This window comes from Schistocerca serialis, chromosome 3 (genome assembly GCF_023864345.2).
Source record: "Schistocerca serialis cubense isolate TAMUIC-IGC-003099 chromosome 3, iqSchSeri2.2, whole genome shotgun sequence".
In the NCBI taxonomy this organism is placed as follows: domain Eukaryota; kingdom Metazoa; phylum Arthropoda; class Insecta; order Orthoptera; family Acrididae; genus Schistocerca; species Schistocerca serialis.
Genome location: NC_064640.1, coordinates 2361317 through 2386682, shown reverse-complemented (window position 1 = coordinate 2386682; position 25366 = coordinate 2361317). Strand labels below are relative to the sequence as shown.

The window sequence follows — 25366 nt, the reverse complement described above, 5'->3', positions numbered from 1 at the left end:
TAATTTAACTGTTTCATTTCTAACTTCAATGAAGTTTGGATTTAAGGGAGAGTGTGGTTATTCTATTGTTTGGAGATCTGAAATCTGTTAGTGGTTGCTGTTATTTTATAGCTGACTATGAAATCCCTGTGATTGAAAACTATAAAACTATATTATTGTTATTATTAAAATACATTTTGAGGGTTAAGTGTGTAGTGATACAGAAAATTTGGTCAGACAGTGCTGCGGACACCTTGTGTATTCTCTGAGTCCCAGAAAAATGAGTTGTTGAGTACTCTGATGAACAACACATTTTAGATAGTACACCCGTTCCAGAACAGTACTCATTATTCTGCCAGCTCTTCAGTGAACTAAATAGCTAAACTCGTTTGTTTCTATAAATTAATTGCGCAGACAATTATCGTATTCCAACCGTGTGCTGATATAATGTGGAAACAGTGTTCTGTGTACAATTAATAATTATCGCATAAGCATCAGAATGTTGACGTTAATAGGATGCACATTACTCAGTAAGTAATTGTTAAGTAATTAACTGACATTGATTTGCAGTGTTTTAGCATTATTTATGCATTTATTTATTTATTTATCATAACAGTATGAAAAAATTACGTGAAGAAACTGCAGAGGCAGATGCAGTCCTTAAACAAAGACAGTTGGAAGATGGACCCAAAGCAGCATTTGGCTATGGAGGGAAGTTTGGAGTGCAGAAAGACAGGTACTGTTACATACCAGCATGTAAAAGAAAAACAGACTGCAAATTTTTTTTCTGCTTTGATTCACCTTTCATTGGAAGCACCTTTTTTTTCCCCCACTGGTACCAAATACAAGTTAAATTGGATGACATGAGTTTGGTAGAATCTTCCAATTTTGGGCTAATGTAAAAACAGATTCAGCTGCATGATCCATCCCTTTATTTTCCTATGACTAGCCACAGCAGAGTCTTGTTTTGAGAACTGCATCATCAGATTCACATTTTCCAGACCATATTTATTTTGCTTGTTTTTTAAGTACTACCTGAAAAATTGATGACTATGCCAGAAACCCATTTATTCATCAGTCCAGAGCTTGTTTTCTGGAACATAATTATTACTTATAATGCTGATAACTAGGTCAAAAATTGGTCTTATTTTGCAGTTTGTCATTATATTGCAGCGGGTTGTCACGGAAATGTAGACATCACAATAACAGCCCATCTCAATTACTGCCAATAGGAATTCCCAAATCTGATAGTGTAAAAGGGTCTTCTTCTCCAGTAGTGCTCAGTGACAGAAAGCAAGTGCCTGTTTGCAGCAAAATCCCACGTACATGTTCATTTCAACATGTTTTCATCCATATCACGACCTTGCATAACCAACTCATCCTGCTTTTGTAAATATATTTGTTCTGTTGATGAAGTGAAGGACTCTTTGGGTGGATCAAGGGAAAAAGGTGGGGGGGGGGGGGGGGAGGCAATAAGTGCAATGATACAAATATTTTGTAACTATGATTTCATTCTCATCTTCTCACTGAATGGAAATGCTGATGTAACCGGAGGAATTTCACTGTATGCATCACAATTTTTACTACCTGAGATGGAACTAATAATCGACATCTGTGACTTATAGTTGAAAAATGTGTAGATATGTTTTTGAGTGTTCAGTCGGAGTTTCTTAGATTGGATCCTACAGTCTGGCCATGCAAAGCCTGTGCACTGGGTGATGACTGCAGCACTGTGCTGTTTTGTGCTTTTGAAGGGAAATTCTGATGGAACTACACTTCTGGAAATGGAAAAAAGAACACATTGACACCGGTGTGTCAGACCCACCATACTTGCTCCGGACAATGCGAGAGGGCTGTACAAGCAATGATCACACGCACGGCACAGCGGACACACCAGGAACCGCGGTGTTGGCCGTCGAATGGCGCTAGCTGCGCAGCATTTGTGCACCGCCGCCGTCAGTGTCAGCCAGTTTGCCGTGGCATACGGAGCTCCATCGCAGTCTTTAACACTGGTAGCAAGCCGCGACAGCGTGGACGTGAACCGTATGTGCAGTTGACGGACTTTGAGCGAGGGCATATAGTGGGCATGCGGGAGGCCGGGTGGACGTACTGCCGAATTGCTCAACACGTGGGGCGTGAGGTCTCCACAGTACATCGATGTTGTTGCCAGTGGTCGGCGGAAGGTGCACGTGCCCGTCGACCTGGGACCGGACCGCAGCGACGCACGGATGCACGCCAAGACCGTAGGATCCTACGCAGTGCCGTAGGGGACCGCACCGCCACTTCCCAGCAAATTAGGGGCACTGTTGCTCCTGGGGTATCGGCGAGGACCATTCGCAACCGTCTCCATGAAGCTGGGCTACGGTTCCGCACACCGTTAGGCCGTCTTCCGCTCACGCCCCAACATCGTGCAGCCCGCCTCCAGTGGTGTCGCGACAGGCGTGAATGGAGGGACGAATGGAGATGTGTCGTCTTCAGCGATGAGAGTCGCTTCTGCCTTGGTGCCAATGATGGTCGTATGCGTGTTTGGCGCCGTGCAGGTGAGCGCCACAATCAGGACTGCATACGACCAAGGCACACAGGGCCAACACCCGGCATCATGGTGTGGGGAGCGATCTCCTACACTGGCCGTACACCACTGGTGATCGTCGAGGGGACACTGAATAGTGCACGGTACATCCAAACCGTCATCGAACCTATCGTTCTACCATTCCTAGACCGGCAAGGGAACTTGCTGTTCCAACAGGACAATGCACGTCCGCATGTATCCCGTGCCACCCAACGTGCTCTAGAAGGTGTAAGTCAACTACCCTGGCCAGCAAGACCTCCGGATCTGTCCCCCATCGAGCATGTTTGGGACTGGATGAAGTGTCGTCTCACGCGGTCTGCACGTCCAGCACGAATTCTGGTCCAACTGAGGCGCCAGGTGGAAATGGCATGGCAAGCCGTTCCACAGGACTACATCCAGCATCTCTACGATCGTCTCCATGGGAGAATAGCAGCCTGCATTGCTGCGAAAGGTGGATATACACTGTACTAGTGCCGACATTGTGCATGCTCTGTTGCCTGTGTCTATGTGCCTGTGGTTCTGTCAGCGTGATCATGTAATGTATCTGACCCCAGAAATGTGTCAATAAAGTTTCCCCTTCCTGGGACAATGAATTCACGGTGTTCTTATTTCAATTTCCAGGAGTGTATTTGTGGACTTAGGGCATACAAAAAATGCAGTAGTAAATATAACTGATTACAGTCCAGGATACATGAGAGTGTGGTATAAAGATATCTGGCCACACTGCATCTCAAGTGGTTAAAAAATCCAGCAGTACTGTCTTTCCCAGCACACAGTTTGTGTGCTCAAGCTGTAAACATCTAACCATATCATCATCATCATCATCATCATCATCGGTATGAGGGAAACTAAAGAGATTGAAGAGAGGTACACTCCAAAACCAGTAATACAGCAATAGCAGAGTTAGAAATACAAATCCACAGGTAAGTTCCAGGCCACAGCTGTGTTAGCTATACAGTGTATGATACTTGAATTGGATAAAGCATGAGTAGAAACAGATACCAAGTGCCTGAATCCACTTGCACATATGCTTATATGCAGAGGTGGTTGAACAGCTCTATCCAGATTTTGTGGATCCACGCATTCGGCCTAGGGATCCCTCAAAACTCTTTTGCATTCTTTTCACCATGTTTGTCTAATGCAGATACTAACATTAGTTGATGTCTGCAGTTTCCAACTATTGTACAAGGTTCATCATACAGCTAGATGCAGATCTTATGACGTTTCACATTTGACAATGATTTTTGCTTGGATTTGTAGAAATATATGTGGTTTTTTCTAATGGTTGGCACATAGGGTTGCAGCATAACTTAATCTGTCTCAGGCTTAATGACAGTGGTCATTTGGTTCTGAATAAAGTGGAAGATTGGAACCCAGTTGTCAATATTTCTATGGGAGAGTTTAGGTGTGACTATCTAAACCTACACTATACAGTTTAGTGCTGTAATCTCTCATTATTACTAGAGAGTAATTGATATGCTTGCGGCTGAGTTTGTGAACCTCCAATGTGCACAAACGAGTGACACACTTACGTCCAGAATAAAGTAAAAACAGAGTATTCTGTAGTATTAATCATCACCACCATTGTCATCAATGTATAAAAATGTCAAAAATAGTTTGAAGCTGAAATTAATCCTCCCCAATGTCTTATTCTTTGTTGTTTCCTTCAGTTCTTGGTTAAGATATTCTTTTACTTTGATCCATCATGCTATATCTTCTGCCTCTTTCTTTGTTTTCCTTCTATCTTCCACATCTACATCTACATCGATGCTCCGCAATCCACCTTATGGTGAATGCCAGAGGGTACCCCTTACCACTATTAGTCATTTCATTTCCTGTTCGACTCACAAATAGAATGAGGGAAAAACGACTGCCTATATACCTCTGTATGAGCCCTAATTTCTCATATCTTATCTTTGTGGTCCTTGTGCAGAATGTATGTTGGAGGCAACAGAATCATTCTGCAGTAGCTTCAAATGCCGGTTCTCTAAATTTTCTCAAGAGTGTCAATTTTCTCAAGAATGTTGCCTTCCCTCCAGGAATTCCAATGTGAGTTCCCGAAGCATCTCCATAACACTTGCGTGTTGTTCGAACCTACCAGTAACATACCTAGCAGCTTGCCTCTGAATTGCGTCAATGTCTTTCTTCAATATAACGTGGCATGGATCCCAAACACTTGAGCAGTACTCAAGAAGAGGTCACACTAGCATCCTATACTTGATCTCCTTTACAGATGAGCCCCACTTTCCTAGGATTCTCCCAGTAAATCAAAGTTGACCATTCACCTTTCCTACCACAATCATCAGTCTTCCCTTCGATGAAAATTTTATGCAAATAGTTTTTCTTTAAAACATGCCCAGCACAGTTTGCTTTCCTGTTTTTAATGTTTTTCTGGATGGTACTTGTATCTCTAGTTCTCACAGTCAATTCATCATTCCTTTCTTCGTCTGCCCATTTACTTTTACCCATTTGTCTCCATTGTCATGTTTCAAGGCTTTACAAATACATCTCCTCTTTCTTCCCTATCATCCGTATTTCAGAGTAATATGTAACTAAACTTCACATGGGCATTTGTCTCAACAAATCTTTTTCTTTGAGCAATTCCTGTTGGTGTTATTTTAGTATTCCTTGTATTTTTAAAGACTTCTTATTTGTGGATATCTATTTTCTTATTTCTCTGGTACATTTCCATCAAAAATAAACATGTTTTCTATGCAAGTGCTATTTTAATTAAATTTTTGTGGGTGACGTGGATAAACATTCCAGATTTTCCTCCTTGTTTTTCTTATTGTCTCCATCATATTCTGAAGATCACCATCATTTTCTGTAAGGACTACTTAATCATCAGTAGGTTTATCATTTTTCATTCCATGTCTTTCTCCTTGTGTTCTGCCTGTAATATTAAAGGCTTTTTCCACAAGTCTATAACCATAGGCTATAAGCAAGGATGCAAACATGCAAAAACATTGTCTCATATCTCTTTTAACACCTGATTGCTTTTCTGCCTTGTGAAATCTCACAAGTACTTTCTGTTTTAGCTGTGAACCCCCTCATGTCTTGCAAAGTTTGTTTTTATGATCGGAAATGTCTTACTCAACACACCTTTGACCACAGGAAAATGGTGCATAGAGCCACTAGTATACTGTGTTAAAGGATACCTTGTTTTTTCCATACAGTTCACTAGAGTACATTGTGTGTCCAATCATAAATGGGACAATGTGGCCTGTGTACACTGTTCAATCTGTCAACATGCCTCAAAAAGTAGTTCAAATATAGACTGTCCCCACACTGTCACTTTACGCCAAGAAAGGTTCTCAGCATGAAACCTGCCAATGGAATTGGCATACACCATGGCAACATTTGAACATTCAACCACAGTGCTGAGACACAAAACATTGAAAATCTGCCTTGTAGTGGTCACCCTCGGCCAACAACTCCAGCTGATGAGTGCTGCCTAAAAATTATGACTCCTAAGTACTGCAAGAAAAACGTAATAGAACTGTGCACTACGTTTTTGGAGGCAAATGGCATGGATGTGTTGACCCAGACAGTACGCAACCATCTTCTTGGGATCAGTTTGTCCATTATGAACAATAGTACAAGAAGCTGCAAAAATCAGATATAACATACAGATAAAATTTGTAGGTTTTCGATCATATTGTTTCATTTACTGCCTTTCCCCTTATACTTAAGTCTTAATAACAAACTTAACAACCTCCTCTTCAAGGCTTTGTTTTTCATCTGAGTGAAGTGGTATTCCTTTGGAGAAAGCAACCAATAATTTTTCTGTGAAATGTTATTTACCATCATTTCTGTTGTACATCATCAAAAATATTTTTAAGATGACATGCTGTTTAAAGATATAATTATGTTCTCATAATCATTCCCCATGGCCTCATGCAGAAGATAATTATTTCAAATGCTTAAATTGCTTATCACCAGTTTTGAACTTGTAGTTATTTTCACATACATTACAAGTACAAGGGTAATCCCAAGAGTAAGGTCTCCTATTTTTTTTATATGTACATAGACCTGTTTATCTCTACAATGGTTTACATCAGTTTACAGCTTGAACATTTAGCTATTTTTCGACATAATCACCATTTCTGTCGATGCATTTTTGTAGACGCTGTGGCAGTTTTTGTATGGCCATCTCATACCAACTTGCCGCCATGCTGTTCAGAAAGTTATGAACCTCTTCTTTCACCTTGTTGTCGGAGCTGAATCCCTTTCTGGCCAAATGTTCTTTTAACCTAGAGAACAAGTGATAGTCACTGGGTGCCAATTCTGGACTATAGGGTGGGTGGGTGATTATGTTCCACTGAAACTGTTGCAGGAGAGCAACGGTTTGCCAAGCGATGTGTGGGTGAGCATTGTCATGGAGAATGTGTACGCCCTTGCTCAAAATTCCTCTTCTCTGGTTCTGAATTGCCCGTTTGAGTTTTTTCAGAGTCTCTCAGTACCGGTACCTGTCAGCGTTAATTGTGGTCCCAGTGATTCAGCTCCAACAACGAGGTGAAAGTAGAGGTTCATAAATTTCTGAACAGCATGGCGGCAAGCTGGTATGACATGGCCATATAAAAACTGCCACAGTGTTTACAAAAATGCATTGACAGAATGGTGATTATGTCGAAAAATAGCTAAATGTTCAAGCTGTAAACTGATGTAAACCATTGTAGAAATAAACAGGTCTATGTACTTGTGAAAAATAGGAGACCTTACTTTTGGGATTACCCTCATACTATTGTCTCTATATTGTTCTCAACATAAAATTTGGTTTTCATGGCACACAGTTGATAGCCGAGTATTTGTAAGTAACACAGTGTGTGTCACTGACACTCAAGAAACTGAATAGAGCTTCCAGTTATCTCATTATATATTGACAGCTAGTGCACAGAATTGGATCAAAATGCATGTAGTTACTATAAACTCACAAAAATTATGCAGGATTTGTGCAGCAGTGATTTCAGTCTCACAAATCAGTGTGCTGTTAATTATTTTTTGTTTTATAGGATGGATCAGTGTGCTGTTGGACATGACTATGTTGCAAAAGTAGAGAAGCACGTGTCCCAGAAGGATTACAGTGCAGGCTTTGGGGGCAAATTTGGAGTGCAGAAGGATCGGATTGACAAGGTGAGTTTGTATGTTTGCACCAATTGTAATTTTGTCTTCTTCTCCTCAAAAGTGGCTTTGAATCAAATAGCATGCCTGTGGAATATCACATCTGTGTAACTGGATTTGTGCTTACGAGTGAGAAAGGGCACAGTATGTAGTACTTGACTGAAATTCATGAGGTGAAACCAAAGTTTACCTGGTATTCCCCCAGGAAGTGTGATAGGCCATTTACTGTTCTTGATCTACATAAATGATTTAAAAGACAATCTGAGCAATCCTCATAGATTGTTTACAAGTAATGCAGTTACTTACTGGCTAGTGAAGTCAATAGAAGATAAAAATAAATTACAAAATATTTCAGACAAGATATCTGAATGATATGTAAAGTACAAGGTGTACAACTTTGCTTCCTCCGTTTGCCAATAGGTGGTGACAATGGTAAGTAGCGGTCGAAAGAAACATCTCACAGACATCAGGCAGTTAGCTTGGACTTCAGTCAACATAACGTCATTCAAACATTAGTTGATTTGTGTCAAAGTTGTTCTTGATTGAAAATGTCAGTTTACGAGTCTAATTCTCATCATTTGTGGGAGATATTACTAATTTGTTTCAATATGAAGAAAACAGTGGCTGTGTCTCATCAGATGCTCTCAAGTACGTATGGTAAGGACGCTATTAGTGAAAGAAAGTGTCATGAGTGGTTTCAACGCTTCAAGAACGGTGATTTTAATGTCGTAGACCGGCATAGTGATGGAAGAGCATAGTGATGGAAGAGACAACGTTTTCGAAGGTGCAGAATTGGGGACATTGCTGAGTGAAGACTTGCGTCAAACTCAAGAAGAATTAGCATGATTAGTGGGAGTGACACAGTAAGCCATTTCAAAACATATCAAGTCTATGGGCATGATTCAGAAAGAAGGAAGTTGGGTCCCTTGTGAGCTGAAACCAAGAGAGATTGAATGGCATTTGTGTGTTTGTAAACAGCTGCTTCAGAGACAAAAAGGGAAGGGATTTCTGCATCACTTTGTGACCGGGGATGAAAAATAGGTTCATTATGGTAACTCTAAATGCAAAAAAATCATGGGGATATCCCGGCCATGCTTCCACGTTGACGGCCAAACTGAATATTCATGGTTCCAAGATCATGCTTTGTATTTGGTGGTATCAGCTTGGCGTCATGTACTATGAGGTGTTAAAACCAAGTGAAACAATCACAGGTGCTCGTTATCAAATGCAATTAATGCATTTGAGCAGAGCATTAAAAGACAAACAGCCGCAATACAGCTAGAGGCACGATAAAGTGATTTTGCAGCATGACAACACTCGACCCCACGTTGCGAAAGAGGTCAAAACGTACTTGGAAATGTTAAAATGGGAAGTCCTACCCCACCCACCGTATTCTCCAGACATTGCTCCCTCTGACTGTCACCTGTTTAGATCAATGGAGCATGGCCTGGCTGACGAACACTTCAGATCTCATGAAGAAGTCACAAATTAGATCGATTCGTGGATCGCTTCAGAAGATGAACAATTTTTTTGACATTGGATTTGTACACTACCCGAAAGGTAGGAGAAAGTAGTGTCCAGCGATGGAAAATACTTTGAATGATACATGTGTAACCAATTTGTTTCATTACAGCCTCAAATGTTTGGGAAAAAGTGGCGGAAGCAAAGTTGTACACCTTTTAACTACTAAGAGAATTCCATTGAATTTGTGTTATATGATAAAGAACACAAATTTAGAGGTTGTCAATATTAAATATGTTGGGATTACTGATAGGAATGACTTAAATGGGGATGAACATGCCGAAAATGTAGGGAAGGCAAACTATATTTTATTAGCAGATCACTCAAAAGGTGCAAAAAAGCCACTAAAGAAATGGTTACACTATGCTTGTCCGTCCTATTCAAGAGTATTTCTATGGGTTATGAGATCCTTACCAGATGGGACTGGGAGAGGACACTGGTCCAAAAAAAAGGGGAACTTGTTCTGTGTTGTCACAAAATGGGTGGGGGTGAGTGTCACAGACTGATAAGCACGTTTGGGTGGCATTCATTGAAACAAAGATGTTTTACATTAGAGCAAAATCTCATCACAAAATTTCAGTTAACAACTTTCTCCTCTGACTCCCAATATACCTTGTTACTCCCCACTTACATAAGGAGGAATGATGATCATGATAAAATAAGAGATGTCAGAAGTTACACAGAAAGATTTAGATATTTGTGTCTCCCATATACTATTCCAGAGGGAATGGTAGAGAGATCCTTTGAAACTGATGTTATGCTCTGTCCACTAAGAATGTCCTGGCATATGATTGTGTAGAAAAGTCACCTAATTTTTACTGTTCAAAAAGGACTGAAATGAGCTGAATGTCCTACCCATAATTCCATAATATTTTAATTTATTTAGAAGTTTACCATATTATTTGCAACCATCCAATCTGTGTGCATTAGAGTTCATACGTCTCTTGCCGCTGACAACATTTCGAGAGTCAGATAAATGGTTCCACTTAAGCAGATTAGTGACTCCTCTCTTGAATATTTGTGTACTTCACATTTCTTTCTTAATAGCCGAAAACATAAAGTCTCACGATTTGATAACCTATTACCAACCTTTTCCTCACTATTTGATGAAAATATTGTCTATTGCTGTGATGCTAATGGTGTAATTTCACTAAGGGATAGTAGTTATATTTTGTCCCTCGATCCCAGTACCACACAGATGAGCTGGTCATACGTTTTTGTAAATTTATTTGTTTATTTGCTGTCCATATAACAATCAGTTTTTGGACATTGTCATAGATTTTAGATCACATATACAAAGGTTTAGTTAACATACGTAAGTGCACACATTGATATAAATAGTGAAGGTCATATTATAATTTTTTGTTGCAAAAACAAACTTATGCCATGTACACTGTTTTACAAAGGGCTATTTCAACTTGAAATCTTCTGCCGAATAACAGCTTTTCTCTATTAATAAAAGCTTAAGTTCATTCTTTGAAGTGTTTAAATTAGCTGTCATGAGGTCAGATTGAAATCTATTATAAAAGATGGTTCCTATTGTATGTGGATTATGGTCTGCAGCCTTTGTTTTACTGGCAATCCTGTGAAAATGTTCCCTTCCCCATGGATCGTACCTATATACATTATTGTTTGTTACATTATATTCTGGATTTTGTTTTACGAACAAAATGCCTGCGGGATATGCATAGACTATATGGTTAGTATTTTATATTTCGTGCAGATTTCTGTACAAGGCTCTTTCCTGTTTACCTCAGCTACCACTTTTACTGTCTTTTTTTGTAGTCTGAAGAGCCTGTATGTATAGACAGCTGGTGCCCCTCCCCGTGTCTCAATACAATCTTGAAGATGTGGATGTGTCACTCCAAAATATATTTGTCTCAAGCTACCTTGGTCCAGGAAGGCTGAGACCCTTTTCAGTAGATATGTATTTGAACTGAATTCCTTACAAATATGGTATATATGTTCTTTCAACAATTATACCCAAAAACTTGTGTTTTTTGTTTAGCTAAGGACCAATGGGACTGTAAATAGAGTTCTATTTATATTCTGACTATAGCTAAGCATAAATTGTGTTGTCACTGTCTTCTCTTTATTTATGAGTAGCTAGTTTGCAATAAGATAACTTGACAGAAAATTACAGTTGATTTCACTACTGTTTGTAGTAGTTTGTATATCACGGCCCCAGCTGACAAAAGATGTGTAATCGGCATAGCTTACAACCTTGCAGTTTTGGGGTTCAATTAAATTGTTAATGTACACAAGAAACAGAAAAGGCCTCAATATACTTACTCGGTCACACCAAATCGAGGTATCTTGTGGGTTGATTTCGTTGTTACCAGCTGTTAATTCCTTTTATAAGTTAGCTTGACACACTGGTTCCTGGCTTTCAGATAGGAGGTAAGGAGTTTAAGGCCACCCCTCTCATCCAAATGCTTCTAAGTTATGCCACGGAATTTTATGATTCGTAGTATCAGAAGCTGTACTCGTATCCAGGAAGGTGCATATCGCCCTGTCTCCTTCGTCTACCTTGTTTAATATTTCATGTATAGAGGTTGCTACTCCCATTACAGTAGAGCTTCCTTTTCTAAAACCGTGTTGTAGATTGCTAAATAGATTATTTCATGAAACATGCCTCAAATTGATTTAATATTACAATATTGGCCTATAGTCTTTCATATCAGCTTTTATTCCCTTTTTGTTCACCGGTAGGATTTCAGTGATTTTCAAAATATCAGAGAATTCTCCATGGCAGAGGGATATATTTATTAGGTGTGTTAGAGGCTTCACTAATTCTCCTCTGCATTCCTTTAGCAACTCAGGTGAAATGTCATCCCAGCCACAACACATTTTAGCTTGAAGTTTTGAAATGATTGTTGTTTTACTAACATTGGCTGAGTTCCTTATTTGATAGGCATATATCTGAGCTATAAGGTTAGTCAAGGAATCTCTGTATTTTTTCTGAGGAGTTTACATTTTGTTAAATAGTATTGTAATTTAGTATCTCTAAAGATTATGTAAGAGTCTTTCATGTACTCTCTCAGGTCACTGATTTCTGGAGGTAAATTCTCAGCTTTGTAATAATAGCTTTGTTTACTTGTTTTACTAAAGGACGTGTTTAATTTAAAGTTTTATTGAATAATTTATAGACATTTTTCCATTATTGTTCACATTTGTTGTATTGTAATTGGTTCCCATTTTTCATTGCCTAATGCCCTCTTAAGTTTACTATAGTTAAATTTTCTTTTATACATAAACATATTACTTTTAGTTATATCTACATTCCCTACATCAATTTCCATAGTAAGGGCTCTGTGATCAGATATGTCATTTTCTATGTTGGTTATGTTTATGTTCTCCTTTGTTATGTTTGTGTGAATGTGGTCAACGCATGTGAGCCGTGTTGCAGCTCACGTTGGTGCCAGTTGTAGGTTGGCATCACGTAATAGGGATAGTGGTGTCTCATTTTCTTCTTGTGTTTACTGACACCACTGCGTTTGCTAGCGTTGTCAGTCCATGAGTGGCAGCAGCAGTTATTGATAGTACAGTGGTATTATTTTTGGAGGGATGTGAAGTGTTTTCTGGGTCAGAGGGTGTCAGGGAGTTCGGTTGGGACGGAGCACAGTGAGGTCCGGCAGCGCGAGGATGTGCAGGCACTGCCAGATCGAGGGGCTGTAGTTGCGAGGGCCGCAATCTCGTTGTCCACCGGACCCAGGGTGTTTGAGTTCAGTGAACATTAAACCAGTTGTGAAACCTCCACTATTTTGAGATCACACTGTTTGTTCAGCCGTTGCTGCTCGCAGGGTCGCTGAGACGAAGAGCGACGAGTGGAGTGTTTGGAGTTGGCGAAATTAATTAGTTGTCCTCCACTTCTTATTATTAATCATTGAATTCCTTGTGTTATTATGGGCGAAGCTCAACCAGCAGTATTTTTCTGCCTAGTGGCTGCTAATACTCAGTTACCTGGCCTGGAGGTTTGCATATTTTTGCGGCAGTGTACCTTTCCTCGCCTTGCCGCTGCTCTCCGGTAAGGTGTGTAGTTCAACAACCTCCTTGATTGTGGTTTGAATATTTTGTTTCTTTTGGATTACTTTGATCATAGTGTTTCCTTATGCTTCTGGATGTTCTAAACACTGGATTCGGAAGACGCAGTGCTGTCCACCGGTTCCGCCTTGCCTGGGTTATTCCGTCATTGTATTGGTTATCAGACGTTAGGTAGATTTTAAAAGAGTGTTGGTCTGTGTTTAAACTGTCACTAGTTTGAGTTTCCATCCGGTTAGGTGAATACAACTCTTGGCTGCCTGTCTCATTCTTTACGAAGTTGAGCGACTTTCCCAGGTTGATCCTAGGAGCACTGTCTGAGGCCCACATCTCTCTTGATTTGGTCAGAATGTGATGATTGTTATTTTAAATACGGTAATTTTGAATTATTACTGTTTGGGCCTTCAGCTGACAAATAATTTGAATTTTTTGTCAGTAAGACCTTCAGCTGTGAACACAATTGGTTGTAAGAATTTTTAATTAGATATTGTCTCTTAATAGTGAAGTTTTGATGATTGTCTTTTTTTTTAGATATTTTAGTATCCCTTGGAGAAGTTTAACTGTTTCTCAAGTATTTTCTATCCAGGCCTTCAGCTGTCAAGTTGTTTTTTGAGTTATTACTATTGGGGCCTTCAGCCAACAAATAAATTTTAATTTCTGGTCAATAAGGCCTTCAGCCGTGAGTGCAACTTGCTTAATTTTTTTTAAAATTAGACATTTTGTCTTAACAGTCAAATTGAATGATTGTTCCTTATTGTCCAGTTTAGTTGCAATTGTTTCCAAATAAAGTGTACGTGATTTAAAAAAAAAAAAAAATCTGAGCAACCAACAGTAACTGATTACAGCCCTGTCCACACCGAATCGTGCCTTTCCCTAAGTACCAGGTCTCAGTGGTAGCAGAGCGTGGTTAGGATTGTAATATTGCCATTACAGTTACTGTTGGTTCGAATTGTAACTCTCTCAGTGTTAGACGATATTTGTCTTTGATATTTTGTTGTTTCAGGTGACCAATTCTAATGATGGTCAGGCAGTGCCCCGGGATCAGCCTGTTGAGGAAGGACTACCTCGTTTATGAGCTGGCGATAAGGCGCCAGCCTATTGAGGATAGTTTCCCAGACTTAGCCGCGCATTTGCATGCTACCATTCTTCAGCCAGTTGATGTCATGCCGGATGTTGTGGGCGAGACAGAAGCAGCCATTGAGTTTTTGTTTACACCTGTTAGGGTTCTTGAGCGCACCATCAGCTTTTTGGAGGGCACTCAACCTAGTGGCAGTCAGTTAGACAGGGTGCGGGCATAGTTATTACATTTAACCAACCAGATAGCGGATTTAAGGAAATTAAAGTTAGAGGATCATTATAAAGAATCATCTGCTGAATTGGGGTCCTTGATTAATGAATTGCAGTTCAAAATTACATGTTTAGAGCTTGTTGCGGAGAGGACTGGGGAGCAGGACTTGCTGTCTTCAGGGTGGCGCGCAAGCCAGTCCGGGAATAATGCACTTATGTCTCCCAAGAGGTTTGATGCAGCGTTTGCTAAATTGCCTAATCCTCTGGTGCATCTCTTTTGGGACATCATAGAATTAGTTATAGACCGACTCTAGCAGATTGAAAGGTTATTATGGTTGTTGGTTCGCCATGAGCAACACGCTACTGCCTTCGGCATTTCGCATCAAGTAGTTTTGTCGCTATTGTATCCATTAGCTGGAGGCGAATTGAGGACCCTCGTATCCAGAGCCATGGCAGAGGGGTTTTCCTTGCAGTGGTTGAGGGAGCTTGTAATTAACAAAAGATTGACCATGGGAGTTCGCAAACAGCTCGAGTGTCACTATATTTGGCAGATGCAGCAAGATAAAGGGGAGTTACATGAATATGTGGACAGAGTCAAGACAGCCTGCTTGGCCTTTTTAGTCGACTTGCCAGAATGGGAGTTAGTTTCTATTATCTTGGTGGGAATGCGAGCGGAGGATAAGTCGCACTTTGTTTTTTGGTTGTTGTCCCTCCACCTGGGAAGAACTTAGTGCCGCCGTTGTAACGATATCTGCGTTACCGCTTGCGGACGATCCATGCCATGAAGTTAAGGTTCAGCCTGCGGGCGTTATCAAGGAGAACTCCGGATTATCTACATTGGCTGAGTTTGCTAAAAGGGAACCACGGCATTGCTTCAGGTGCGGTCAGACAGGTCATTTAGTTCGTTCTTGCGTTCAACCACGTGCACCCAGAGCCAATAAATGATGCTGGGCCGGGCAGCGACCTTGGGATCAAGCCTTTAAACCTTGGTGTGCCCATGTCGTTGCTTGATCATCACCTCCCCGACCTTATATTTGTTCTCGAGCAGGTGGCGAACCTATTTGTGCCCTTTTGGATTCTGGTAGCTCCTTTTCGTTGTTGTGCTTGGAATGGTTTCTTGAATTTGGGCATCTTACGAGACTTTAGTCGGTCCCTTCTTCAGTGCAGAGATGTCGGGTTGCCAATGGGCAGGTGTTGCCTCTGCATGGTTGGGTCCAAGGGAGTATCTCGATTGGGGATTTCCCCTGGCCCTTGTCTTTGGCCTTGGTTAAGAAGCTGCTGGTCGTTTTGATTTTGGGATGTGATTTTATCAGTAAAACTGGTCTTGTCTTGCATTATTCCGAGTACACCTTCTTCTTTAAGTTCGCTTCTGCTCAGGAGTTTGGGTTCTGTGAATGTGCTAAGCGTAAGGTGCATCGAAATACCAGCGTGCTGGCTGTTGATGCTAAGGTTAAGGAGTTGATCTCATCCATCTATCTTCACAGCAGGCCTCTGAACTAGAGGATTTGTTGCAGAGGTTCCCGGAGCTTCTCTGTGGTAGACTGGGGGTTACTAATGTTCTCGACTACCATATTCGTCTATCTGACCATATTCCTGTCAGGCAGTCCCCATATCTATTCCTTGTTCCTAAGGATCAGGGGCGGGATTTTTGGCCTGTTGTTGACTACCAGCACCTGAACACCAAGGTTGTCCTCAAATCAGTTCCATTACCTGATCTTCATAACTCTTTAACTTGGTTTGCCAGTGCTAATTGGTTCTCAGTGCTCAATCTGAATCCAGCCTGTTATCAGATTCCCTTAGCTGAAGAATGTAAACACCTTACAGCATTTTGTACTGACTAGAATCTGTTTGAGTTTAACAGGGTTCCCTTTGATTTGGCTACTGGCGCAGCTGTTCTTACTCGTTTGCTGGATAATATTCTTGGAAACTTGAAATTAGTCTGTGTTTATAATTACTTGGACGACTTGGTGATTTATAGTCGTTCTTTTCAGGAGCATTTGGAACATATCCAGCAAGTTTTTGCCAAGTTGCAGGGGGTCAGTTTGACTGTTAAACCCAGTGAGGTGACATTACCCAGGCAGCAGGTATCCTTCTTAGGTCACCTAGTATCAGGCGAGAGCATTCGTATTGACCAGGAGCGGTAAGGCACTGAGAGCTCTCCTGCCGCATGCTGATAAACGTCGGATTGCCAGCTTCGTAGGCATGTCGAATTATTTTAGTTGTTTTGTCCCTAATTTTGCTCAGTTGGCAGCTCCTTTAAATGAATTGTGTCGAAAAGGGGTGCGTTTTGACTGGGGACCTGCCCGAGAGGCTATGTTTGAGCACATTAAGGCAGCTATAGCCATCCCTCCGGTTCTCAGAGTGCCACTGAGCGAGGTGGCGCAGTGGTTAGCACACTGGACTCGCATTCGGGAGGACGACGGTTCAATCCCGTGTCCGGCCATCCTGATTTAGGTTTTCCGTGATTTCCCTAAATCGCTCCAGGCAAATGCTGGGATGGTTCCTTTCAAAGGGCAATCTAAACTCAGAGTGCCTGATTTTAATAAAAAAATTATTGTACAAACCAACGCATCTAATGAGGGAATTTCGGCCATCCTTCTACAGGAGTTCGAGGGTCAAAGGCAGCCATTAGCATACGTGTCTCGCCAGTTAACCAGTGCTGAAGTTAAATATTCCGTTTATGAATGTGAGGCATTGGCCGTCTTGTTCGTGCTGGAGAAGTATCGCTTTTATCTCGAGCATAGAGTATTTCAGCTAGAAACCGACAAGCAAGCGTAAAACTGGACGTATCGCCAGGTGGGCAGTACAGATTTCAGCATTTCAATTCGAGGTTAAACACATTAAGGGGACTGAGAATGTGCTCACAGACGTCCTCAGCCATGTGTTCACTGAACATCCATCTAGTGAGTGCGTCCGAGAAGCAGAGGAAGGCAATCTTAGTTGTGTTGCGTTAGGCAGTATTCCTCATTTGTTTAGTGACAGTGCCGACCATCAGAATTGGGACCCCACTTGGGGACTGGTTAAGGAACGGCTGTCAGTGGGGAACCTTTGGATGGATATGTCATCAGGAAAGGCATTTTGTGTAAAAGGGTGGGACATGCCAAGGAGTTGAATATCTGTCTACCAGAAACCCTGGTATGCCCCGTTTTCCATTACTGTCACAACTCGTTGATTAGCAGGCATTTAGGAACCTATAAGACCTTGCAGAAAATTAAGAAGCATTTGACTTGGCCATCTATGGACTGAGACAATAAAGAGATGGTTTCTCGGTGTCAGTTGCATCATGTGGCCAAGCCTAAGACCGCTCTTTGACAGGGCTTCTTGAGTTCTGAGTGCGAATCCTGTCCCGTGGACAAATACTATATCAGTTATGTGGAGCCCTTACCTCGCACCAAAAGAGGCCATCAGTACATATTGGTTATTATTGACGCATTTTCAAGGTTTACCTGGCTGCTTCAGAGTTGTAACGTGACTGCTGCTGCCACTATTGCCCATTTAACTAACGTATATAGTGTTTTTGGACCCCCTGAGCAAATCGTTAGTCATAATGCGCTGGCCTTTCTTTCGGCTTCCTTCAAGGCTTTCTTTTTTGCAAGCCATGTGAAGCACATGACTACCACTCCGTATTACCTGCAGGGCTCTTTCGCAGAGAGGGTCAATCGTAATCTCAAATCCGCACTGATTATCTACCATCAGAAAATGCCCAGTAAGTGGGATTTTAGTCTCCCTTGGCTTAGTTCTGCCTTCAATACCACCAGCCGTGAGGCTTTGAAGGTTACTCTGGTTTCCTTGTCATTTCTTATCCTGTTAATTCCCTCCTTTTGAACTTATGGGTAATTCAAGATCTACTCCCTGTGGATATTACCCCTCAGATCGCCAAAGAAAACTGGAATTGTGCCAGGCACAATATTCTCAGGGCCCACGACAAACGAGCTGACAGTTACAACCGTAATCGAGTCTTTAGGGGTAAACCAGGAGACCAGATGTATGTCCGTAATTTTCCAGTGAGGGAGGTGCGTGCTGGGAACCTCGGTAAGTTCACTCCTCGTTTCCTGGGTCCCTGTACTATTATGCATATTTTAGCCCCAGTTAATCTTCTAGTTAAGGACAACCGCACCGGTAAGCAAAACCGGGTCCATCTTAATCAAATTAAGTTTGGTTAGGCCACTTGTCGGATTACCCCTGGGTCGGTGTTTGAGGGGGGGGAGGGACGAGGTTGAGCCGTGTTGCGGCTCGCGTTGGTGCTGTCGGTAGGTTGGCATTTGTAATAGGGATAGTGGCGTCTCGTTTTCTTGTTGTGTTTACTGGTGCCACCACATTTGCTAGCACTGTCTGTCCACGAGTGGCAGCAGCAGCGGTTACCGATATCTAGTACGGTGGTACTATCTTTGGAGGGACGTGAAGTGTGTTCTGGGTTGGAGGGTGTCGAGGAGTTTGGTTGGGATGGAGCACAGTGAGGTCCGGCAACGCTGGCAGCACGCAGGCCAGATCGAGGGGCTGTAGTTGCGAGGGCCGCAGTCTCGTTGTCCACCGGACCCAGGATGTTTGAGTTGAGTGAACATCAAACCAGTTGTGAAACCTCCACTATTTTGAGATCACACCGTTTGTTCAGCCGTTGCTGCTCGCAGGGTTGCTGAGACGAAGAGCAACGATTGTAGTGTTTGGAGTTGGCAAAATTAATCAGCCGTCCTCCACTTCTTATTATTAATCATTGAATTCCTTGTGTCATTGTTGGTGAAGCTCAACCAGTGGTATTTTTCTGCCTGGTGGCCGCTAAAGCCCCAGTTACCTGCCCTGAGGTTTGCGTATTTTCGTGGCAGTGTACCTTTCCTCACCTTGCCACTGCTCTCCGGTATGGTGTGTAGTTCGACAGCCTCTGTGATTGTGGTTCGAATATTTTGTTTCTTTTGGATTACTTTGGTTGTAGTGGTTCCTTCTGCTTCTGGATGTTCTAAACACCGGATTCGGAAGACGCAGTGCTGTCGACCGGTTCCGCCTTGCCTGGGTTATTCCATCGTTGAATTGGTTATCAGAAGTTAGGTAGATTTTGAAAGAGTGTTGGTCAGTGTTTAAACTGTCACTAGTTTGATTTGGCATCTGGTTAAGTGAATACAACTCTCGGCTGCCTGCCTCATTCTTTACGAAGTTGAGCGACTTTCCCAGGTTGATCCTTGGAGCACTGTCTGAGGCCCACTTCTCTCTTGATTCGGTCAGAATGTGATGATTGTTATTTTAAATATGGTAATTTTGAATTATTACTGTTTGGGTCCTCAGCCGACAAATAATTTTAATTTCTGGTCAATAATGCCTTCAGCTGTGAGTGCAACTTGCTTAATTTTTTTAAAATTAGACATTGTGTCTTAACAGTCAAATTGAATAGTTGTTCCTTATAGTCAACTTTAGTTGCAATTGTTTCCAAATAAAGTGTACATGATTTAAAAAAAAAAAAAATCTGAGCAACCAACAGTAACTGATTACAGCCCCATCCACACCGAATCCTGCCTTTTCCTACGTACCAGGTCTCAGTATGTCTGTGTTTGTACTGTAGTTCTTGTATGTTCTGAGTTTCTGTGATAATAGTTATAACACTGAAGTAAGTCAACATAGTGCAGATAATTATTGCTTTTATTTATGTTAATGTCTCCAACAAACGGCACATGTTTTTATACACTTATGTCTTCTCCAGCAGATCCTCCAGACAATTGAAAAGTTCTTCAATACTACTTCCAGGTGATGTATACAGAGCTGCTATAATCAGGCTGTTTTTATCAAATTTTAAATTTTTTGCTGCATCCTTAAGTACTATTTCTTTACTCAGATTACCAATCCATTTGACTTTTTCACATGCAGTATCATTTCCGCTATGAATGCCCATATCTCCACCTTTATGTGTCCTCCTACAGTACAAGTTTATGAGTCCATAATTTCTTAGCCTGTACTCTATACTTTCTCTTCCTTGCAACCTAATTCACTTTCTATGAAGAAATGTGGTCGTGATTCATGTAGGTATATATCCAAGTACTCTGTGTTTTTGTTATATACATTCTTGTATGTAATGTTGAAAGCACTATGTTATGCTCTAAAAAACCATCGCTTTACCCCGTGACTGATAATCTTGTTTACATCATGTAAGATTGTTAAAATAATTCTTATTTCTTATTTCATTCCTTGGCATATGTAATTACAGGGCAAAATTAAAGTAGACAAATGAAAAGTGTTAGGTCTGGAAAAATTCATGTGGTTTTATTTTCAGAGTGCAGAAGGTTGGGAATATAAAGAGAAAATTGAAAAACATGCGTCACAAAGAGACTACAGTTCTGGATTTGGTGGGAAGTTTGGAATTCAGGCAGATCGACAGGATAAGTCTGCAGTTGGTTGGGATTATGTAGAAAAGATCGAAAAACATGAGTCACAGAAAGGTAAGGAAAAAACAAAAGTGTTTAGAAATTATTGTGTTACTTTTGATAAAAAGTTTGAAAATAATGTTATCACACAATCACCAGAAATTATCAGTTCATCATGTAACATGACTCCATTCACAAAGGCAAGAATATTATAGACACATGATAATCCTTAAACTTGCATTATTCCTGAATTAAGATGCACCTTTAAAGTATGTGTGTGCCATGTTTTATTTCATTTGAAACAGTGTTAATTTGGAAAACAAGTTCTAATACACAGCCCCATATGTCTTTATATCCTGATTATGTGATAGCTTTTTCATAATTCCAGTTATGCAATTGGTTTAGTAATCAAATCAGTTTGCAGCAGCTTTTTTCCTTAATTGTTTTATGATGTTTGATGAAGTTCCATTAATTTGCATGTGCACTATTTCAGCTAATGGTTGATGAATAAGAATGTAAGGTGAAAATAATATAGTAGTGTGCAACAGACATCTATACAAAGTGGAAGAACATGTCATAGTACTTTAAAGACAAAGCAGGTCTCTCAAGATGGCTGAAACGTATATGGCCAGAATATGGGGAGAAATAAAGTTTATGCAACTACACTCCCAAAGTTTAATTCTAAGTTATTGTACTGTGAAAACATGAAAATGCACATCAGTGTAATAGTTGTTTAACATGTAAATAATACAGTGGAATCGGACACAATGAACAGTGGAGAATTTTGTCCTAGGGAGTGTCATGGTTAATTTTGGAGCCTTGGATGTAGATATATTTTTATGCAGAGAGAGTGCAACTGAGCAAGTAGTACAGTAATTAAGATACTGGACTAGCTGCATTTGGTGGGACGGCAATTTAAACCCTTTCCTAGCCATGCAGATTAAGGGTTTTCCGAAGTTGCCCTTTCTCTATTGCATCTATTGAATCTTTAATGATCTTGTCATTGAGGACACACAGAACTGTAATCATTCTTATGTAGTTCCAACATTTTGTTGGGAGATGACCACCCTCTTAGATTCAAGAACTGTTGTTTTAAATTTCTGTCATAGCACGTGTAATTTATACTGGTGACCAGTTTTGAATGTAGCTATGTTTGAAACTAGTCAGCAGTATAAATTACTCAGAGCTACACTATGTGATCAAAACTATCCAGATACACACAAAAACATACATTTTTCATATTAGGTGCATTGTGCTGCCACCTACTGCCAGGTACTCCATATCAGTAACCTCAGTAGTCATTAGACATTGTGAGAGAGCAGAATGGGGTGCTCCGTAGAACTCATGGATTTCAAACATGGACAGGTGATTGGGTGTTAATTGTGTCATACATCTGCACGCGAGATTTCCACACTCCTAAACATCCCTAGGTCCACCGTTTCTGATGTGATACTGAAGTGGAAATGTGAAGGGACACGTACAGCACAAAAGTGTACAGGCTGATCTCGTCTGTTGACTGACAGAGACCGCCGACAGTTGAAGAGGGTCATAATGCCTAATAAGCAGACATCTACCCAGACCATCACACAGGAATTCCAAACTGCATCAGGATCCACTGCAAGTACTATGACAGGCGGGAGGTGTGAAAACTTGGATTTCATGGTCAAGTGGCTGCTCATAAGCCACACATCACGCCAGTAAATGCCAAACGACGCCTCACTTGGTATAACGAACGTAAACATTGGATGATTGAACAGTGGAAAAACGTTGTGTGGAGTGACGAATCACAGTACACAATGTGGCAATCTGATGGCAGGGTGTGGATATGGCGAATGCACTGTAAAAGTCATCTGCCAACGTGTGTAGTGCCAACAGTAAAATTCAGAGTCAGTGGTGTTATGGTGTGGTCATGTTTTTCATGGAGGGGGCTTGCACCCATTGTTGTTTTGCATGGGACTATCAGCACAGGCCTACATTGATGTTTTAAGCACCTTCTTACTTCCCACTGTTGAAGAGCAATTTGGGAATGGCGATTGAATCTTTCAACACGATCGAGCACCTGTTCATAATGCGCGGCCTCTGGTAGAGTGGTTACACGACAATGACATCCCTGTAATGGATTGCCCTGCACAGAGTCCTGACCTGAGTCCTGTAGAACACCTCGAGAATATTTTGGAACAAGACTTTGTGCCAGGCCTCACTGACCAACATCAATACCTCTCCTCAGCGCAGCACTCCGTGAAGAATGGGCTGCCATTCCCCAAGAAACCTTCCAGCACCTGATTGAATGTATGCGTGCAAGAGTGGAAGCTGTCATCAAGGCTAAGAGTGGGCCAACACAATACTGAATTCCAGCATTACCAATGGAGGGCACCACAAACTTGCAAGTCATTTTCAGCCGGGTGTCTGGATACTTTTGATCACGTAGTGGATGACAGAAATTTAAATAAAAAACTGTGTAAGAATCCTTCCTGTCACAGTGTGTGCATTTTATTAAACAGCCTCACATGTCCCTTTGTAACTTCCCATTTTCATTAAGAATTTTCCTGAGCTGGCTGATTGAAAGCTAAAAATAAAGAAAATTAGGGTTTGTAGGTCAAATAAAATAATTTTTTGATTGACAGACAGCAGTGATGTGGTCAATGTTACTGGCTGCTACTAGACAATACACCCCATGCTGATGCAATCAGTAGTTGTGCATGCACCTCAAAACAAACAAAACATGTACTTACGAGATTTTTGTAAATTATTGGTAGTGGGGAGGGTATTAATGATGGTGGCAGAACAGCAGCAGTTGTAATATCTATTATGCATACGTAAGCATCATAATTAAATTTTTCAAAGGCAAATAACAGCACTAAGGTAAGTGTCCATTCTCACATTATGAATGATGTGAAGTAACAAAATTCCTAATACACAAGAAAGAAACAGTAAGTTGAGAACACAGTTTAATTTTTGGTGCAACAGGCTACACAAACAATAGATACACTGCTTGTGAATCACTGTCATCCTTGTGTTCACTACATCTGCTGTCAGAATGTAATGAAGTAATAAGTTACTCATTGTGTTTTCCACTACAGCTTCAGTCTCCCACACTTTCATTGTGATCTCATTTGTGTTTTCCATGACATCATGACCCTCCAGAAGCGAATTCTAGATTATAGCATTACTTGTCAATCTCTCTATTTCTGCCGGTGTGTATTTATTGTTGTGTGGTGAGCTGCACCAAACTGGTCGTTGAACTGAAGAACACAATACATTACTGTGAGATCTCGCAGAATTATTATAGTATTTGGTCCACTCTAAATGCATAAATTGTATATCGAAATTCAAAGTTAGAAAAAAGTAAAACTACCATCAACCTAATGATTGGTTTGAACTCAACAGTGGTTTACTGGGTATGGTCCTGTTGAGGATGGTATATCCTTGTCTTCATCCAATTTGTTAATTAGACTTACCTTGCCAGTAATAAGGGGACATGCAGTTTAACATGGGATCTTTACTGATGCAGTTATGCATTTTTCGCAGGCATGAAGCATCAGTAGAGGCAAAAGCAGTGAAAGGAGACAAAAATCTGACACTTAGTCTGACAGCTGTCATCACAAATGAGTGTTTTGTTTCTGACAAGAATGGGTGGATATTTGATTGGTGTATCTCAGTTTGGCACGCAGCTTACCATACAACACTTCTTTCTTAAAGTGACAATTCAAGCATGGTCATTTAGGAGGTGGTGTGCTCTTTCCTTCCTCCAATGTGTGAACTGAGGATTTTCCATATACATACAAACATGCATAATTGCGAGAGTTGAAGATCTCGATAAATAACTAGAAAAATCCTTGAAAATTACCTTAGGTCAAGCCTTTAACAGTGGGATCTATAGCGACATTTTGTCACCAAAAGTTATGTAAAACTTTGTAGCCCTAAGTATCTCTACAAGCTACTGAATGTGCTCCATGTGACATCAGACTAAACATCCAAATTTACACAGCTGCATGCAAGTGGGACATCATACCGATGTGTTTTGTATTAAGATTTGCTTTGAATGGGAAATGATTGTAGGAGCCCACAGATGCTAGCAGTTTGAGAGTTTTTACAGGACCTATGTGTGGCCAAGTCAACAGTTAGCACTATTATTGCATAGAGGAAATTCCAGAAGAGGTCCCAACACAGTAAGTGTAAGAAATTAACTGATTGGGAGTCCCAAACACTAAGGCATTTGTCTTCATACATACCATGTCACTATCAACTGGTATAGTCATTGATCACTCAGTTGCCATGATTTCGTCTGCTTGGGTTAGTAATATGTACTAACCACACTATATAGGCTCACAATTTGCTTGGTTGATTTATAGGATCAGATTCCTTTCTTAAAGGGGCATCTAGTAATTAATAGCACATTTGTGTGTGGCGTAACAGGTAAAATGCTAAAATAGGGAGCAGTTTGCTTGGTAAGTTGGTGCTGCAGCTAGACTTTTTTGGGGTAGGGGGGGGGGGGGGGCCTGTT

The 25366-nt window shown here is 40.9% G+C and overlaps 1 protein-coding gene across 1 annotated transcript in view; it reads left to right on the top strand.

Moving 5' to 3' along the window:
• Nucleotides 1-25366, top strand: part of LOC126469660 (src substrate cortactin) — a 160505-nt gene that overhangs the window by 45128 nt on the left and 90011 nt on the right. The window contains exons 3-5 of the mRNA XM_050096796.1: nucleotides 596-715; nucleotides 7561-7681; nucleotides 20772-20937. Of these exons, the coding sequence (XP_049952753.1) occupies nucleotides 596-715; nucleotides 7561-7681; nucleotides 20772-20937 (407 nt within the window). The remainder of the gene's footprint in view (nucleotides 1-595; nucleotides 716-7560; nucleotides 7682-20771; nucleotides 20938-25366) is intronic.